This window comes from Anabrus simplex, chromosome 1 (assembly GCF_040414725.1).
Source record: "Anabrus simplex isolate iqAnaSimp1 chromosome 1, ASM4041472v1, whole genome shotgun sequence".
In the NCBI taxonomy this organism is placed as follows: Eukaryota; Metazoa; Arthropoda; class Insecta; order Orthoptera; family Tettigoniidae; genus Anabrus; species Anabrus simplex.
The window spans coordinates 125,042,721-125,063,636 of record NC_090265.1 but is presented as its reverse complement, the minus strand read 5'-3'; the positions used below and the strand labels follow the sequence as shown (position 1 = coordinate 125,063,636).

General features: G+C 38.0%; 1 protein-coding gene and 2 non-coding genes across 9 annotated transcripts in view; 1 reads left to right on the top strand and 2 right to left on the bottom strand.

Annotated features, from left to right (window-relative positions):
• Rrp1 (Recombination repair protein 1) overlaps window positions 1-20,916 on the top strand; it is a 279,367-nt gene that overhangs the window by 165,848 nt on the left and 92,603 nt on the right. For all 7 annotated transcript variants that reach the window (XM_068230234.1, XM_067156745.2, XM_067156754.2 and 4 more), the window contains one exon: window positions 17,285-17,773. In XM_068230234.1, coding sequence (XP_068086335.1) covers window positions 17,321-17,773 — 453 coding nt within the window. In that variant the 5' untranslated portion in view covers window positions 17,285-17,320. The remainder of the gene's footprint in view (window positions 1-17,284; window positions 17,774-20,916) is intronic.
• Window positions 4,860-4,936, bottom strand: TRNAL-CAA (transfer RNA leucine (anticodon CAA)). The gene has a single exon. It is a non-coding gene; the product is annotated as a tRNA-Leu (tRNA).
• Window positions 5,294-5,370, bottom strand: TRNAL-CAA (transfer RNA leucine (anticodon CAA)). The gene has a single exon. It is a non-coding gene; the product is annotated as a tRNA-Leu (tRNA).

The window sequence follows — 20,916 nt, the reverse complement described above, 5'->3', positions numbered from 1 at the left end:
ATTGAGCAAGCTGGCTATGTATTGTTGGGCCTGTAACCCTAAGCTTACATTTGGGAGATGGTGGGTTCAAACTCTTCTGTTAGCAAACCTGGAGATGATTTTCCAGGTTCCCCAGTTTCATTCCTATCAGTTGCTTATGCTGTTCCTTAACACTGTGTGCCCAGACTATTTAAACTGGTGTCACTTGTCTGTGCCAGCATGATTTGGATGTTTAGGAAGATTACCACAGTTCTGTCAGGTTTTGCTATATAATTATAAAATTTTATATACTATACCCTCCTCCTTCTTACATTGCCTTGGCTCGCTCTGTCAGGCGATGACAAGATACTCACCTCGTAGGTGGTTGCATTTAGGTTGGCGGGTATATTTCTCCATGTTTGGTCTTAATTATGCAATAAGGTGGAGATTATGATAAATGGGGCAGGATAAGGGATGCCACTAATAAATGATAACGTACGGTTAATTTTCTTGGAGAGATGCCCTTACATTACTCATCATCCTCCTCCTTTCCCCTTATTCAGCTCCTGCTGGGTTGGAGCATTTATGCCACTTCTCCACCTTCCTCTGTCCTTCCACCGTTCCTCTTCAGTCATTTTGTCCCAGCCCAGGTTTCTTCTTGTTGCTCTACTCTTTATTGTTCTAGGTCTCCCTCTCGTTCTCTTTTCCTTGAACTTGATCTCCATCTTTTCTCCTCCATCCTCTTTACATGTCCAAATCATCTTAGTTCCTATCAATTCTCTCATTTAGGTTTTCTATTCCAACTTCCTTTCTGGCATCTTTGTTTCTCACTCAGTCTTTCCTACTATACTTCGTAGTTATTTCATCTCTCATAAAATGAAAATTGTAATAAACTAGGAACTATGTGAGTGGACAGTTGAATTACATCATCTTCAGTGAGAAAGGGATTCATATCTTTCTTCTCAAGATTGGCAGTGTAAACTTTTTATCACTTCAACAATAGGCAAGAACGGATATGGTCTAACATTGTAGTCTCGACCTCAATAATGTTGGCTACTATCATTCCACAACATGTTCGCTCATGATCATCCTGACTGACATTATGATACAAATAACGAGCTATATAAATCCCATATCACACAAAAGTTACTTTGTTTTTGAGCACAAAGCTATGAAGTTGTGGAATTTGGTAGTTTGCTAACGTTCACAAATAAATTCTATATTATCTTTCCTTCACTTGCTTCTTTGCATGTTGTTCATCCATGCCAATCTTTACCCTTCTTTTGTGTAATTCCTCTTTAAAGTATGGTAAAACTTCTTAAGTAGCAATTAAATGACATGAAATAATGTTACTCATAACTTGAGAGTATAATTCAACAAAGGAAAAAACATTGCAACGCTGTGGAACCTGCAAGAAACAATAAGCAAGCATAATCGAAAGATGCTGACTCCGCTACCGAATACCCTGCAATAATACATTAACACAATCTCATCTACTGCTGAGTAATCTATTCAGTACTAATGTGAGAGATTATTAAGTCATTACATATTCATTTATTTTACGTATTATTATGGTACTGGTTTCAGCAATCACTTGGCAGACCGTGCTCAAATTTGGCAATCACTTTGCCAAAACCAGTACCATGAGAATAAAATAAATGAATATGTGGTGACTTGGTTATCTCTCACATAATTTAGTATTGAATAGGTGGATCCTAATATCTTGTTTCATTACTTCGTGAATCGTGATTCAATACCGACCATAAAAATGAAATTTTTGACGTTAAATAATCTGAAGAAAACATGAAATACAACATGACTGAATTTGTTGTATGTAATGGGTAATTTCGGAAACTACTGGACTGATTCTGAAATTTATTTCACCTTTTGAAAGATAATATCATCCTAGAATATCAAAGAGTTCCTACGAGAACCGTGATTTAAGGCAAAAGAATGGTAGCAGTAATAAATTTGAAAGTTTGTATGTTTGCCTGTCTTTGTTTTTTCTTGTAAAAACTACTTGACTGATGGTGCTCAAATTTGGCAAGCTTACCTTTGATTAATACATTGGTTACTTACTATTGCACTATCTTTTAAGTGGGCTAAGTAGCGGAAGAAAGTGTGAAGCAAATCTGATGGAAATGTATGCCTGGGACCCGTAAAATGAAATATGCTGCCTAAATGGTTAGTCCTATTGAGCGCGCGGCTGTGAGCTTGCATCCGGGAGATAGTAGGTTCGAATCCCACTATCGGCAGCCCTGAAGATGGTTTTCCGTGGTTTCCCATTTTCACACCAGGCAAATGCTGGGGCTGTACCTTAATTAAGGCCACGGCCGCTTCCTTCCAACTCCTAGGCCTTTCCTATCCCATCGTCGCCATAAGACTTATCTGTGTCGGTGCGACGTAAAGCCCCTACCAAAAAAAAAAAAAAGTCCTATTGAACACGGGATCAGACAAAGTGTACTTGAAGTTCAGTTTCACTAGGAAAAGTTTATATAAATGTTCTTTATATCTGTCATAGATTTTGACAGGGGGAAAAAAGGTAAAGTTTCACTTTTTTTTTTTTTTTCCCCATGTTAAAACTGCTTGAAAGACCATGCTCAAATTTGGCAAGCATACAACTGGAGCCTTTGGTCAACATGCAAGCTACTTACTATTACAGTATATCTTAAGAGGGTTATGCAGGGAAATAAAATGTCAAGCAAGTCATAGGGAAAAGTGAAAATACCCTGCCGAACGGTTAGTCCTATTAAACATTGGAGCAGAGAAAGCTTAAAATTTGACTTGCCTGAAAAGAGTTTATATGAATTTTCTTTGTAACTCTAATAATTTTCAAGAAAAGAATGCTTTTCTGTGTTTTAGTGTAAACTGTGGTTTTGTTTGTATGTAACAGGTAATGTCGGAAACTACTGGACCAATTTTGAAATTTCTTTCACCATTTGAAAAAAATATCGTTCCAGGTAACATAGATCATGTCGGAATATCGAAGGGTTCCTGCTAGAACTGTGATTGAAGGGAGAAATGGCAACAGTAATCAATCTGAACGTTTGTATGTTTGCCTGTCTGTTTCTTATATGAAAACTACTTGCCTGATAGAACTCAAAATTGGCATATTTAGAGCTGATACCTTTGGTTGACCCATTGGCTACTTACTATCACACTATCTTTTAAGGGCTATGTAGTGAAAGAAAGTATCTGTGTTTGGGCGGATTCTTCATCATTGGTCTCTTCGTCTTAGTTTCTTTCACGTAGAAACTACTTGACGAGATTGTGCTCAAATTGGGCAATCATGCAACTGGAACCTATGGTTAACATGTTATAGGCTATTTACAGTGTATCTTAAGGGAGTGGGGGGGGCATGCAGAGAAACAACATATGAAGCAAGTCATTGGAAACTGTACGCCTGGGCCCTTAAAAGTGAGTTGGCAAGTTTACTTAAAATTCACTTTTCTAGAAAAAAGTTTGTAGGCTTTTTTTTTTTTTTTTTTTTTTTTTTTTTTTTTTTTTTTTTTTTTTTTTTTTTTTTTTTTTTCCCCACACCTGATATTGTCTAAGAGTTGGAAAAGGCTTAAATGATGTCATAAATGCACATCATGATAATGATCATCATTTAACCATTTCCATTTTCCCTGGTGCGGTGCAAGAGCGCTCTCCGCTTATGTCTATACAAGTACACTTCTTCATCAACTGGAAACAGTTCCCTGTTGAAGTTATTTCGGAAGACTGCTTCAGTTTATCAAATACATTTGAGACCTGTACTCCATAAATACATGCATAACACCACCATAGCACAGCGTGATGATACCCCGAGTCCGCTTGGTGGGAGGGGGCACTAATAATATGGTCGTGACTTCCATGTTCTTTGAAGAATTTCTATTATCGTCAGAAGCAGACCTTCCATGCCCTGATGAAGGCCAATGTAATTTGGTGGAAAGCTCGGCTTTGCTTTAGTAATAAATAAGTGGCTTTAATCCAGTTAATCTTAGTTATTTTATTATGATCTTTTGTTTAGATGAACATTATTATTATTATTATTATTATTATTATTATTATTATTATTATTATTGTGGCCATATTGGCTCAAGACGTAAAAGTGATTGGAAGTGTGGTTTGGTGATGTGCTGTTATGAGAAAATTAATGAAACGTTCTAAACATTCCACATATAGGAATGAGGTACCAGTTTTAGATCAACATCAGTAAAGGGAAATGTGACAGTTTTTCTTAAATATTAGGAACAGAATTATCTAATAAGAATGCCTGTGAATACAAGGTTTAACTTATTCCTATTGAATCGCAAACGTATGAGAGCTCTGTGAACTCTGATTTTTTAAATTTTATCTATTAAGAAATATCAGTTGGAAATTGATAAAATAGATGCTGTTGGTTTGAAAATATGTCAAGGGTTCCTCTATATGAAAATACGATGTTTAGCACATCTTTGTTAGTGCATAATTATAAAGTTATATTTGAGGGAGGGTTTGTTTATGTAACTAAGTTCCATCTACAAATTAGAATGGTATGATTGTTTTGACAACATTACTTATCCCACATCAGAGATTATTTAGGGTTTTGTGTTTTGATGTTCTCAAATAGTATGTAAATTATTGTCTATTTGTACTGCTTATTTCTCTCTCAAGAATATGTGTGTAGTTTCATTTATGAAAATCTGGTACTTTCTTCTTGCTGCCTACATGGATTTAAGCAAGTAGATGTGGACTAAATTGATGGTGTGTAAATTGGAGCCTGACTGGATCAGTATGTTATTTCAAAATAAAATGTACCTGTGAATATTGAATTTTCACGACCGCATTGTAATCGAAACAGACTTTCAACGTATTAGTTTGTGTTACGTACATATAGTACGTGTTGAAGAGATGTTAAGTACAGAACGAAAATGGCCAGCCGGACACCAGTGGGATCCGAACCCACAACCTCCCAATTTTGCGTCGGTTGCTCTACCAATTGAGCTATGGTGGCTTAGGCCATCTTTGTTCTGTTCGAAAGGACCTGAGCTACAGGTCTGGCACTGCTGCTAGCACACTGTAGAGTGCGTTTAAGTCACCCGTTGTGGAGCATGTCAATGAATATTGAATTTTCACGACCGCATTGTAATCGAAACAGACTTTCAACGTATTAGGTCGTGTTACGTACATGTAGTACGTAATAATAATAATAACTTAAATGTTTCCACCTTTTCAATACAATATATTCACAAATTTACAAAATTATACGGTACTAGTTTCGACCCATCTAGGGGTCATCATCAGCCGTATTGAAGCAAAGATCATTTGTAGTACGTGTTGAAGAGATGTTAAGTACAGAACAAAAATGGCCAGCCGGACACCAGTGGGATCCGAACCCACCACCTCCCGATTTTGCGTCGGTTGCTCTACCAATTGAGCTATGGTGGCCTAGGCCATCTTTGTTCTGTTTGAAAGGATCTGAGCTACAGGTCTGGCACTGCTGCTAGCAACCGACACGAAATCGGGAGGTTGTGGGTTCGGATCCCACTGGTGTCCGGCTGGCCATTTTTGTTCTGTACTTAACATCTCTTCAACACGTACTACATGTACGTAACATGACCTGATACGTTGAAAGTCTGTTTCGATTACAATGCGGTCGTGAAAATTCAATATTCATTCACATGCCCCACAACGGGCGACTTAAACGCACTCTACAGTGTGCTAGCAACAGTGCCACACCTGTAGCTCAGATCCTTTCAAACAGAACAAAGATGGCCTAGGCCACCATAGCTCAATTGGTAGAGCAACCGACGCGAAATCGGGAGGTTGTGGGTTCGGATCCCACTGGTGTCCGGCTGGCCTTTTTTGTTCTGTACTTAACATCTCTTCAACACGTACTACATGTACGTAACACGACCTAATACGTTGAAAGTCTGTTTCGAAGTGTACCTGTGCTTACAAAACCTAGTCCCTAGGAATCGCCACCATTTGTAACGAAGGATAACGTCATCTACAGGGCATGATATCTAACACTAATATGGAACGAAGAACACCTTTCTGAGGAATGGAAGAAGGCTGTCGTCACTAAGATACCAAAGAAGGGCAACCTCTTGGTTTGTAATAACTGGAGGGGAATAATGTTGCTCTCATATGGGAGAAAAGAAATTTCCAGAGTCATACTGAACAGAGCAAGCAGCGCCGTTGGTAGGAGATTCCACCAAAAACAAGCAAGTTTCAGAAACGGTCAGTCTACTGTGGATCAGATTAACACACCAAGGCTAAACATTGAACAATTTGCTGCGCATCAGACATCTTTGTATATAGTTTTCATTGATTCTGTTAGCTGTAGAAAGATGTGGAGGACTATGGAAAAGTTTAAAATCCCACAAAAGATAGTCTGCGTTACTCAGGCAATGTACAATGGATATACTTGTCAAGTAGAACATGAAAGGAAGCTGTCTCAACCTTTTGCTGTGAAATCTAGAGTAAGAGAAGGATGTTTTCTGTTGATCTTGTTTATCATGACACTGGTTTTTTTTTTTTAAGTAATAAACTTTATGGTTGGGTTCCGTATTGAGTTAAGACTTAACTTGAAATGAATACAAGATTTATTGCTCCACCTTCTCAATACTTAAAAAAAACAAAAACAAAAAAAAAACTGGATTGTTTGTTGAGAGAGGCAATGAATAAAAAGCGATAAATAGTGTGTTTTATAAGTACAGTTAATGCGCCATTTCCAGTAGGAGCCTGTGTATTTGGATTACCCATGTGGTTCTTTTATCCGTGCATTCTCAGGTCCGCATTAACCCAAATAATCCAGAGTTGGCTGTAAAATGATTTCTCTACAGGAAATGGTTATTGGAGGCTAAGAGTTTATCATCTGCAATGACTGATAATAATTAAACAATTACATTTAAGTCATCTTCAAAAATACATATAAAAAGTGGAAAAGTTTGTCAAGAATCAAGTAACTTACCAAACCCACAGCATTAATGTTGTTCTTTCATAGTGATGAGTTTCTATAAAATAAAAAACAACACCATGCTGCTACAGCCCTGAAGAGTCTTGCCTACCAATCAGCTGCTGCTGAGGCTGAAGGTCTGCAGATTACGAGATGACTCGTAGTCAGGCAATGAATCCTCCCAGCTTAAAAGCTTTCTAGACTGGGTCACTGTCTCAGCATCAGATAGCTCTTCCATTGGTTTCAAGTAGGTTCAGTGGATCTCGAACCAGTCCTCAGATCTAGGTAAAAATCCTTGACTTCCCGGAAATCGAACCTGGGACATCCAGATAAGAGGCAGACTTGACATCTCGAGACTGTGGGGACAGCTTCAATTTAATTTTTTTAATTTTTTTTTTTTTGCTAGCGGCTTTATGTTGCACCGACACAGATAGGTCTTATGGCGACGAGATTCAATTTCTATACAGGTTTTAAATCTTAATTGCACTGAAAACCTTAAGACCTTTATGAAGTGAATAAAAAAATAGGGTGGGAAAATAGCCTTCCACAGAACAGGTCAGCTTTTAAAAATGTGAATTAAATGTGAATTTCTCTTCACTGGTTTTTTTTTTTTTTTTTTTTTTTTTTTCTAGGGGCTTTACGTCGCACCGACACAGATAGGTCTTATGGCGACGATGGGATAGGAAAGGCCTAGGAGTTGGAAGGAAGCGGCCGTGGCCTTAATTAAGGTACTACAGCCCCAGCATTTGCCTGGTGTGAAAATGGGAAACCACGGAAAACCATCTTCAGGGCTGCCGATAGTGGGATTCGAACCTACTATCTCCCGGATGCAAGCTCACAGATACAAACAAACCAGCCTGTAGAATAACAGCCTTGTAAGGGCCTTGATGTGCCAAGATGGCTGCTGCCCAGCCACATGGCCTATGGATTTTAGAGTTCCATTATGGTCAGTGTGATGACAACCACTTCCATATTGACTGGCTTTCATGACTGGTCCACTACTACCCCCATCACACAGCTCCTCAGTTACTATCACGAGGCTGAATCAACCCTGTTCCAATCCTCAGTCCAAAATTAAAATCCCTGGTTCCGGACGGAGTAGCTCAGGCAGTAGAGCTTGGCCTCCTTTTCTAAGTTGGCAGGTTCAATCTCAGCTCAGTCTGGTGGTACTTGAAGGTGCTCAGTCCGACTCCTTGGCTGAACGGTCAGCGTACTGGCCTTCGGTTCAGAGGGTCCCGGGTTCGATTCCCGGCCGGGCCGGGAATTTTAACCTTAATTGGTTAATTCCAATGGCACGGGGGCTGGGTGTATGTGTGGTCTTCATCATCATTTCATCCTCATCACGACGCGCAGGTCACCTACGGGTGTCAAATAGAAAGACCTGCACCTGGCGAGCCAAACCCGTCCTGGGATATCCCGGCACTAACAGCCATACGACATTTCATTTTGAAGGTGCTCAAATATGCCAGCCTCGTGTAGGTAGGTTTACCAGCGCATAAAAAAAACTCCTGTGGGATCAAATTCCAGCACCTCAGCGTCTCTGAAAACTGTATAAGTAGTTAGTGGGACATCAAACCAATATCATCATTAAAATTCCTGGAATGGCTGGAAATTGAACCCAGGATCTCCCCTTAAAAGGCAGGCATGCTACCTCTACTCCAGGGGGCTGACTAGTGTAGCCTTATGTTAGCTCTCAGTTTCAGAAATAACAGTCAGCAAATTATTGCACAGTAAAATTTATTTTTCTATCAACCCCATTTTATGATACATCAAAACTGAGCTTGTAAATTGGTGGAAAAAATTAAAAGTTCTTGGAAGTACCAACAACTGCAGTTTTATTATGTGTCATAATAATGATAAATGTTTAGCAGTGTTGTGCATTCAGTCAGTAGACTTGTATCTAGGTACTCTGAAAAGTATCCTGCGGACCTCTACAAAAAACTGCACATCATTACCCGAGAGTTTAAACCACGCACATAGGTAATAAATGATAAAAATGGCAACCTCATCGAAGATAAAAAGGAAGATGTAGAAAGGTGAAAACAATACTGCAAAAAAAACTATATTATAAAGAAAATATTATATTAAATCAAGAAATAATGAAACAACCTCATTTGGAACTTGATATTTTGTTCAATGAAATAGAGAATGTAATTCAACATTTGAAGAATAACGAATCCCCAGGTATCGATGGGGTTTCGGGAGAAATGCTTAAAGAGTTGGGGAAGGAAGTCATCCACGTATGGCACTCATTATGCAACAAGGTTTGGAGAACAGGGGAGTGGCCCCTGCACAAGAAAGGGTCCGTTAGGGATTGCTCTAACTACCGAACCATAGCACTTGTATCCCATGCAAGCAAAGTCCTACTACACATACTGAATCAATGCTTGAAGCCTTTCTTACAACTTCAGATATCCCTGGAACAAGCAGGTTTTGTGGAAGAGCAAATTCTGAACATGAGTCAAATAATTGAAAAATGTTGTAAGTTTTGTGTTCCTGTTTTTATCTGCTTTGTACATTACTTAATGGCTTTGACTGTGTTGAGTGGGACAAACCATTGAAAGTATTACATGAATTTGGTGTTCCAGCACATCTCATATCACTGCTGAAAGGCCTTTGTGACAGTAACTTGGGAACCGTAAGGGTGGATGGTGATACCTCAAGACTTTTTCATTGTATCCAAAGGTGTAAGACAAGGTTGTGTCTTATCTCCCCAGCTATACAATATCTATGCCTAGCACATCATGAGGAGAGCGCTTGATGGTTGGTCTGGTGGTATCTCAATTGCTGGACGAAAAATCAACAACTTGCGTTTTGCTGACGACACCACACTTATTGCCAGTAGTGAAGATGAGCTTGCAGATTTACTTGCAAGAGTAAAGGATGCAAGTCTCATTTACAGATTATAAATCAATTTGAAGAAGACCAAACTCATGATCATTGATAGTGGAAATCAAGTGCACCTCACAGGTCGATTAAAGGGACTGGAGTTGGTTAATGACCTTGTATACCTTGGGTCATGTATAAGTGACACAGGAAATTGCAAGAAAGAGATAAAGAGGCATTTTGCCCTTGGGACGTGCAGCCATGTGTAAACTAACGAATGTCTGGCAGAACAGGGCAATATCCAAAAAATCACGAAGTCGATTGGTTAAAGCCCTAGTATTTTCCTTGTTCTTTTGCGGTTGTGAGACATGGACCATCAAGGCTAAGGACAAAGACTACATCGATGCTTTTGAGATGTGATGTTGGCATAGAATGCTACCTATAATTTGGACCGAAAGGAGAACAAATGAGTCCATCATTAAAGAGCTGAAGATAGTAAAATGTCTCTCTACACGTGTCAATGAAAGAATACTTCAGTTCTTTGGATGTATCTTAAGGAGGGATGTTGGATGGCGACAATTTGTGAAGCATGTAACTCTCCGAAACAAAACAATGGGGTCACGACACTCGGTAATAATACAACTGATGATGATGATGATGTACATTCTGCTGTGATTCTTTTTGACACCTAATCTGAAATTTATGGACACCATTTTGTATACACCCTGTATATTTAAAGGGTGTGTTATGTCCAATCCCTTGTCGTTTCCATTTGTTCTTGGCCTTGACTTACGGGGGGCTGAATGACTAGCTGTAGGGGCAAGTGCGAAAGCTGGTGCATTCCTTATGCTTGTGTCACATTCCTTGTGAAATGCTTTCTCCAAATTATCAAGTGTTCTGTATTGTGCTCCTGCACATATTTTGGAAACACAGGACTCGCATGTATAAATTGCTGGTCAGTTTGCTTGGTCATGAAAGATATTTAGCAAATTTAACCTTATGTAAGAAAACTACATTTTTATGTTGTTACATGTGGACTTTAATCAGTCTGACAATAAAGAATATATGCATAATTTTTTTTTTTAAGCATTTTAAAATGATATAAATATTCTTCAAAATTCTATATAGGCCCTATTGACCTAAAACCTTCGTGAAAGTTGAAATAATGAATGATGATCCCAAATTGTATTGGTATTTTAAGGCAGAAACAGGTTCCAAGGACATTCCAGGAATTGTTAATGAACAAGGGGAGTGTGTGTGAGGATCTACAGAAGGCAGAAGTATTCACTAAGCAGTATGTAAAGATTATTAGTTATGAGGATAATGTCCAGATAGAGGAGGTGACTAATACTATCATTTCTTATCTTGTCCCCCCTTGTTTTACCCAAGATCCCTCACAGAAAGTGCATCTCTGTTGTAATCTACTCAGTTTTTTTTTTTTTCAACATTCTGATTCATAGGTCAATATTGGCAAATAATATAATTTATATATCACGATTTTTGCTTTGGTAGGTAATTTCCAATTTCTAATTATGTCTGATAAACAGTAATACAATTTTGAGAAATGTCCTATCCTCTCTGAAATTTCTACATCTAACATCCTTCATTTTTCTCTACTGATTTTCATTACCTCACTTTTTGTTAAACTTATTTCCATACCTGCTTCTTCAATTGCCCTCTGCCAGGTATTTACTTGTTCTTCCAACTTTTGTTCATTTTCTTCCCATATCATCATATTATTGCATATGCTATGATGTTCATATAATTTGCTGTTGACCCTGGGCAAACTTTCCTCATAATGTTGTCCATCACTATATTAAAGTACACTTCCTTGTCGGAACTCCTCTGTCTTTTCTAAACCATTCTGATTTTTTGCCATCTATTGTAACTCAGTTCACACATTTGTTATACATGTTTCTAATTCTGAATTGTCATTTCCCTTGACAATTCTATAACAGACCTTGCCATATCTCTTCGCTTATAACCATGTCATAAGCCTTTTGTATATCCATGAATGCAACTGCGATGTCTTCCCCAAATTTCCATTTCTATCTACTACTTATCTAGCTGTAAATATGGCACCAGTAGTTAATCTTCCAGATCTAAATCCTTGTTCTTCTCTTAATTGTGAATCTATCTTGTTCTTGATTTTTTGTAAAATTATATTTTCCTAAATCTTCATGCAGTGACACAGTAATGTTGTTCCTCTGTAGTTCTCACAAAGTGTCTTATTACCTTTTTTAAAAATAGGTACAATAATTGCTGTTGTCCAATCTCTCCGTCAGTCCATACTATCTTCATTATTCTATACAGCCACTGCATTCCAATAGGTCCTGCAGTACCCGCAGACGAAAAATACACCCACAGAATCCCCTGCCTGTCGTGAGAGGCGACTAAAAGGGGCGACCAAGGGAAGATTGAATTAGAACCATGAAACTACTTTTGATTCGTACCAACACGTGGGGAACACCATGGGTTGCCTGTACTTGCGAGTAGTACCACTATATTAGGTATGAAATAGGTTTGTGATTAGCAGCAGCAAGAGGGGTTTCTCCTGTGGGTTTCCAGTACCCGTGCGTCGTACCCATGTGAGCAACACCGCGAGTCTGGGCGTTGCCTGTGAGTTGTACCACTATATGAGCGACACTGTGGGTCTGTGTTGCCTGTGATTAGTACCCACTATGTGAGGAACACCACGGGATGTGTGGTTAGTACACCTAGGTGAGGAACCTCATCGGTTTGCGTTGGCTATGAGTGGCGCCATTGTGTGAGAAACACCATAGGTTTGCGTTACCTATACGAAGTACAATACTTGTGAGTAGTACCATCTTGTGTGGAACACTGTGAGTCTTCGCTACTTTTGATTAGTACCCCGACATGACAAATACCATAAAAATAATAATAATCGTTTGGCCTCAGCTTCCGTGCGCAGACATTTCAAGTTGACGCCATCTGGCTGTCTGCTCGTCAATTTCGACGTTCCGTTTTACTCTAGGCTCACTAGATGGTAGACCGAGTAAACCGAAACTCTCTTGGGCGCTTACGGCTGAGATTTAATTAATTTTGTCGGGTAAACACCACATGTGTCACCAGAGATCTTTTACATGCCGACATCGTACGACATGGTGTGTCAAACGGACATTTTTCCGCCCTTAAAAAATCCGAACTACCTCTGCCGGGTTTGAACCCGCTATCTTGGGATCCGGAGGCCGACACTATACCACCGATCCACTTTACTCGCGACATGTACCATTCTGTGGGGACTTAGACATGGATTTTGCACCCCTTTAGACATCAAGCATCATTGTGCTTTATAAGTGGTCCCTTGGTCAGTAATACTATTATTTACAATTTTTTTTGAGTCTGATCTACTGTTTTTTGTTTGTTTGGTTGTTTTTTTTTTTTTTGTATTTTGTTGGGTTCATGTCCATCCAATCATTCTTCATGACATTTTATTTTATTTTGATCAGTGGATGAATTTGACCTTTTTGTTTTTTTTTCATTTCGTACCATTAGCGGCCGATGACCTCAATATTAGGCCCCTTTAAACAACAAATATCATCACCATCATCAGGTCCTGCAGTTTTAATCATTTCCACTATGATGTTATCTATTCCAGGAGCTTTGCCATTTTTCATTTCTGATACGGCTTTTTCTACATCCGACATTTGTAGATATTCTCTTCCTGTTTCATCTGATCGTCAATACATCCCTTCCACTGTAATGGCGGTATTTCTTTTATCTTTATCTATTTCCTTGGGTTCATTTGTTTCATTTTATCCATATAGATTTTTGAAGTGTACTTTCCACACTTTCAAACTTTTTTCTTCCCGCACGGGTTTTCCATGTTTGTTGATGACTTTTGATGTATTTATTTTTTGCTTCTTTCTGCTACCTAATATGTGGTATAATATTTTCTTGTCATTTTTATAAATCACTTCTATCATTTTTGTGAATTTTTCTCATTACATCTTTTTTAGCCAGTGCTATCATTTACCTGGCTGTTCTGCTTAGTCATTTTCATTTGTCTATTATGTTCCGTTCTGTTTATGAACTATTCTCTCCTCGCATTCTTCTTGACTGCTTCTGCACTTCTCTCATTCCTCCATGGAGTTTCTTCGTGTATGACTTGTTGATGTCCTTTTATAGGTTTCTTCTGCTGCTTGACTAAAACCTGTTTTAACCTTCTCGATTCTTACTCAACATCCTTTCTCTCATCTTTAGGAAGTTGAGTTTTAATCTTTATATCTGTTGGTTATACTTATTTGAGTACTGTTTGTATGAAAGAGCTATACCGAATGAATGGACAGTTGCTATAGTAGTCCTTGAGAATAAAGGAAAGTGTGATAAATATAAAGCCAAAAATTACAGGCCAGTCAGTTTAACATGTGTTGCATGTACGCACTGGGAAAGCATGGAGATGTTCAGTAAATTTCCAAATTCTTTGCAATAGAGATGTACTGAAACACTACCGATAGACGTCTCACGAGTTGTACACGTTATGCACTTGTCAGTCGTCATTTGTTCCTCTATGTTTATAATAGAAGTAGCGTAGTTAATTGATGAAGTTAAAGTTTTAATATATCAGAATGGCAGAAAAGAAAACAAGAAAACTGTTTTGTCTGACGATTGCAGTATTCCAATATTCCAAAATCGAGGTCAATCGTATTCATACCGTCAGTTTCCTAAGGAGGAGCCCTTCGGTAAACAGTGGATGCATGCTCTTCGTAGAAAGGACATAAGAAATAAAAGCTCGACTCACAATATCAAGGTGTACTCGAAGCATTTTGCAGTTGAAGAATTTGACATTACTGAAACGAGTGAATGAGATAATTAATTCTAATTTGAAATAATTTTATAATTAGTTAATGGCATTCTGATTAGTTAATATGACGCATTTCAATAATTTTAACCAGGCTGAGTAGTTCGGACAGTAGAGCGCTGGCCTTCTAAGACAAACTCGGTAGGTTCGATCCCGGCTCAGTCCGGTGGTATTTGAAGGTGCTCAAATACTTCAGCCTCATATCGGTAGATTTACTGGTACGTAAAAGAACTTCTCCGGGACAAAATTCTGGCATCTCGGCGTCTCCAAGAACCGAAAAAGTAGTAAGTGGGAGTGGGACGTAAAAGCAATAACGTTCGTTAATATTCAATGAGCTTCCGTGACTTACTTTACAAAGGTGAAAAATGAGAGTATCCTCCTAGTTCAATACAATAAATATTCCGTCATTAGACGGAGTAAACAAATTCAAACATGTTTCGGCTCGTTTGAGCCATCTTCAGTGAAAAATGAGGGGAGTTGGAAATAATTTACATAATATAAGTTGAAAAAATGCTAAAAAACATAATGAAGGAGCAAATGAAAAAACAAACAAAAGAGAGCCTAGACGGAAACAAAATTAACACAAATATACAATATTTACATCAATATGCGGAGCAAAAAACAACTCACTGCGACAAAATTAAGCGAAAAGGAGTTAATTTAAAATAATAATTGAAATAAAAAACTGTGTTAACCTAAGAAAACAATGGAATGAAAAAACAAATGATGCAGATGGAAATGAACAATAGTACCACATGGTGAGGTTGTGGACCTCATAGTTTACAAAATATTGTTTAGTAACAATAACAAAACAGGTAGAAATCACTGTCGAAAATGAAATTTAAATTTCATTGGTGTTTTTCCCTTGTCACAGGCGTTTCGCCTACATGTTATATCAGGCTTGGTTTCTCAAAAATGTTTGCTCCCGCTCCCCTCCTGACCAATTTAATGTGATGGGTTTCTACAAGGATGATCATTTGTTTTTTCATTCCTTTGTTTCCTTAGGTTAACACAGTTTTTAGTTTCAATTATTATTTTAAATTAACTCCTTTTCACTGAATTTTGTCGCAGTGAGTTGTTTTTTGCCCTGCATATTGATGTAAATATTGTATATTTGTGCTAATTTTGTTTCCGTCTAGGCTCTCTTTTGTTTGTTTTTTCATTTGCTCCTTCATTATTTTTTAAAGTATTTTTTCAACTTATATTATGTAAATTATTTCAAACTCCCCTCATTTTTCACTGAAGATGGCTCAAACGAGCCGAAACATGTTTGAATTTGTTTACTCCGTCTAATGACGGAATATTTATTGTATTGAACTAGGAGGATACTCTCATTTTTCACCTTTGTAAAGTGAAACCCGTCAATACGGAATGATTCTAATATCTTCCGTGGCTTATGCGGCAGTGAGCCACCCTCTCACCGCTGGCTTCTGTGGTTCAAATCCCGGTCACTCCACGTGAGATTTGTGCTGGAAAAAGTGGAAGCGGGACAGGTTTATCTCAGGGTACTCTGCTTTTCACTGTTGTCTTTCATTCTAGCAACACATTCCAATTTCATTTCATCTGTCAGCCATAAATCATTGCCCCAGAAGAGTGTGACAGGCTTCGGCAGCCGGCACAATGCCTATTTCCATTTTCAATATTATTCAATATTTTAGACAAGGGCAAAAGGTGAAGACTTAAGGAGAAAGCTGTACTTTCTCTCTCTCTTGTTTTTTTTTCTCTTCTCCATGGACTGGCTTGGAAATAATCCTGAGACCAGGAACATTTAGAAGTAGGGAAGCAACCAGAATACTGTGTGCGGTGTTGTACCCTGAATCACAGAGTGGCCTATAATTTGACACTGGAGCACCATCAGTTCCAGACTTCTTGAATACGAAATAACTCATCAATTCCAAATTTAAAATATTTATATCTGTCTTATGGCCTGAAACAAGATCTTGAAACTTGTGTGCAAGGGGAAATTCAATTCAGTAGTACTGGATTTGGCCTGTGGCACTGCAGTCGTACCAGTATCGTGTTTTATGTACACCTCTAACCTAAAATATATAATGCATGTTTCCAAAAGGCTATTTGCACTTTAAAGAATTCACTCTTCAATTCCGCTTTCAAATTTGCAATTGTAATTGTTCCTATATTATTTCCCATCTCTTTCAAAACATCAGCAGAATATGGTAATTTCATTTTCATGCATTTAAAGTAACAGTTTTTGTTTCGATTATCATAGATTTAGAAATACTCCATATAAGTCTTATGCAAAACAATCAAGAAGCTGAAATCGCATACCGTGTATTACCATTACGCTGCCTAGCAGACAAGTTTTGCGTGATACATCCCTGTTATTTTAGAAAAGGCTAGGTAAAGAACAGATAGGGAATCTTTCACCTGGGCAACTGCCCTAAATGCCGATCTGTGGTGATTTTTATTGATTGATTTTATTTCCGGTGTATAAATTAATGATATGTTTAATGTAAAAGCAATGCCTTAGGTGTATGCACACAATTCTTAGTAATTACTGATCATCATAATAGATATGTCTTTCACAAAGGAATTAGACAAGCATTACACATACTGCGTACACAATATTGGCTGTGGTCTGGCCTCAACAAGTATGTGCTGGGTATTAAAAAGAGAATTCTTACTAGTAGTCCACATTCTGATGTTATATCGCTATTGTAAAATTATTTTCTGTTGTTCAGCAATTTTTTTAAATGCCATTTGATCATAATTTTTCCTTTTCCTTTTACTTTCAGCTGTCTGGGGTAGTCAGCGAAGAGAAAATAAATAATATGGGAGACAAAGGTGAAGAGGAAGAGGAGAAACCAAGGGGTCGGCAAAGTAAAAGGAATATAAATAAAATAGTTAAATATCATGAATTCGAAGATGACAATTCTGGTGAAGAAGATTCTGCTGCTAAACCACGAGGAAGACAGGGCCGGAGGAAAATGGATGGATCAGATGATGATGACGAGTTTATTACAGAAGAAGGAGGGAAGAGGAGGAGAGGTCAGAGGGGCCGTGGTAGCAAACGGAAGGGAGGAGAAGAGGACCTGGAAGAATCTGGAGAAGAGGATGATGCGAAGCCCAAAGCTAAGAAAGTCAAAGCTGAAGGAAAGATGAACCGTACCGACAGTGACTTTGAATCTATTGATTTTTCATGTGATAAAACCACTGCTGATGGGAAGCCATGGAATTTAAAGATATGTGGTTGGAATATTGGTGGTCTGAAGGCTTGGATTAAAGTAAGTATTTTATAGTCATGCTTTGATTGCTTAATGTGCTTCTGTATGAAAAAATGTTACCAAACCTGGATCCTGTATCCTTCAGCTCATAATGATTACAGTGGACTCTTTTTAATTCAAATTCCTATGGGAATCAGAAAAATTCTAATTATCCAGAATTTGAATTAACCAAAAATGACTATTTGAACGAAAATATAGTACAATATATTATTAACACACAAAATAAATTCATTGTAATGAATAATTATTACAGTATTGTGCATTATACTATACCTTAACAGCTGCCATGTTGCCTTGTACTGTAGATCAAAGTTTTTACATGAAAATATACTGTATAAACACTTCATTTACGGTATTTACACACAATTTAGCCCATTACACTTATTCCATTGCTCACTTAAAACAATGATTTTTGTTCGGGTTTGCTTAGTTTTACACGATAGACAAAATCATTACTTTCAATTAAAGTTTGAAATGTGTCATCATAAACATTTGACTGAGCTTCAACAAATCTTCTTAAACTTCCTACCATTTTGAAAGTTTCAGACGTGTCTGTACACGCTCTTCAGTGATGTCTTGAATGCTCCCCTCTTCATAATCGGATGGATTGGAATTTTGTACCACTTCTTGCAGAATCTCGTCTCTTGTCAGATCTTCTCATTCTGCAACTTCAGTATGAAGAGCTAAATAAACGTCATATCTGACATCAGTCACTACTTCACTACTTTCACTACTGATTCCACATACATTTCTAGTCAGGTTTTGCTTAACATTCAAGTAGCATCTAGCAGATCAATTTTAGTTTGCTTCGTGTCATTCTCCAGGATTTGAATAACAACCTGCTGTCGATAAAAATGTTTTAAATTACTTCTGGATCCATCGGCTGCACTACTGACATATTGGGAGGAAAGTAGCATGTCCTAATGCTCTTAGTTAAGGACCTGTGTGGTTACCAATAAAGAACAAAATTTTCCTGATAGCCGCATACACTTTTTTGTCTAGTGTTACAAGCCAATTTTCAAAATGTTCTCTAGCTTTCAGACTTTTCTGTTAGCCTCATACTGTACTAGAAGACTTTTAACTGCTTTAAAAAATGTTTGTTTTGCTGATTTCCCTAACATTGGAAATGGTAACTTTTTAGAGCCATCCATATTTGCCCCAACCAGGACCTTTACTCTTTCCATGCTGCTTTTTCTGCCACTGCCTTTTTTCCCTGTAAATGTTTTATCTGGCATGTGCTTAAAAGATTAACTGTTTCATCTACGTTGAAATCCATTTAACCACTTGTTGGGCGTTTCTGCTTTAAATGAAACATTTTCACTACGCACATTCTTAAAACAAATGCCATTTCTTTCTTTAAACCATGACTAGTTTTCAGAAAATTCTTCTGCCTTAACATGTACTATTTTTTTTTTTTTTTTTTTTTTTTTTTTTTTGCTAGGGGCTTTACGTCGCGCCGACACAGTTAGGTCTTATGGCGACGATGGAATAGGAAAGGCCTAGGAGTTGGAAGGAAGCGGCCGTGGCCTTAATTAAGGCACAGCCCCAGCATTTGCCTGGTGTGAAAATGGGAAACCACGGAAAACCATTTTCAGGGCTGCCGATAGTGGGATTCGAACCTACTATCTCCCGGATGCAAGCTCACAGCCGCGCGCCTCTATGCGCACGGCCAACTCGCCCGGTACATGTACTATTGGGATACTTAATGGAACATTATGATCACGGGACTGTTTGAACCACTTTAAAACACATTTGTTAGTATCGGGAAATTCACCGCCTCTCATTCTTTTCCTCTTTCCTCCATTTTGTAAAACCCAGCTTTCCATGATTTTGTCTTTGTTTTTTATGTATGTTAACAACAGTGTTGCCAACTTATATTTTCAAGAACCGCTAAATACTACTAAAAATCCACTAAAATTGCGCCAAGTAATCCAATCTCAAATAATGAGCAATGAAAATTAGCAATAATAATAAATAATAATAAAAGTAAATGCCTGCACTCACCTGATCTGTGGTTTTTCACTGGGATTAACCCCATGCTTGCGAGCCGTCGAGCTAAAACTTTTATTCAATTTACTGCCGGGTGCAAATTACGTGAATCCCCTACCTCAAGGGCCACACACAGAACAGGCAAGTTCATCTTCCTTTGTAGCATAAATTAATATAAATGCTGCTCTCTCACAGTTTCTTTATATGTCGTCATTCGTCAACTAAGAGATCAGTAACCTTTCCCCACGCATTACAAATTTATGATACCATGATATCATAATATCAAATCCAAATAACAGGTTTTCCTCATGTGGCTACTAGCTCCTGACAAAAAATACGGAATAGCTTGGAGACAGACTGGAGTACAAATTTAGAGAAAACAAACGTAAAATGGTTAAAACTCTAAATTCCGCTATAATAAATCTAGAATTCCGCCAAAAAATCCGCTGTCCGCTAAATGACATATTTCTCCGCCGACAGTCTTCTAATTCCGCCAAATTTAGTGGAAAATCCGCTAAGTTGGCAACACTGGTTAACATGTGTTAGGCAAGATTCCATACTCTTTGGTGATTTCAGTCTTCTTTACTCCTCTTTCCACTTCTCTCAGCACTTCACTTTTGTTTTTTCTGCAAGTGTTAAACTACTGTATGCACCACACTTCGACATTTTAGGAACACACTGTGAGATGAAAGTTTCACATTCCTAGGTTGATGATTGATTCTCCAACTTGCCTTCATTTTGAACAGCAATATTTATCTGCCGAGTTTCCAGTTTAATTGTGGTGATGTGATATTAGCCTTACTCTGAATAATAATAATAATCTGATGAGTTTCTCTTCTCCAACAGCTTATTGTTTTTTGGATATCATTTCACTGTATCTTGTGCATGTCATTTCTTACAGCATGTTCTAATTGTCAGCAAAACTCTCACTGTGTCCAAAGTAAGACTATTCCTCTCAATGATCCATAATGAATTCATTTGAGAAATAACATGCTGTACACAAACATTAAAGCCCAGTAGTGAGAGAGAGGGAGAGAAGCTTACAAGCAGCTCTATATCTCAGTAAGCAATGTGTTCTTTCTTGAATTGAGTGAAAAACCATTTCAATCAGTCTAGTACTTGTTGCTCCATTCTCTTATTTTAGCATCAGCTGC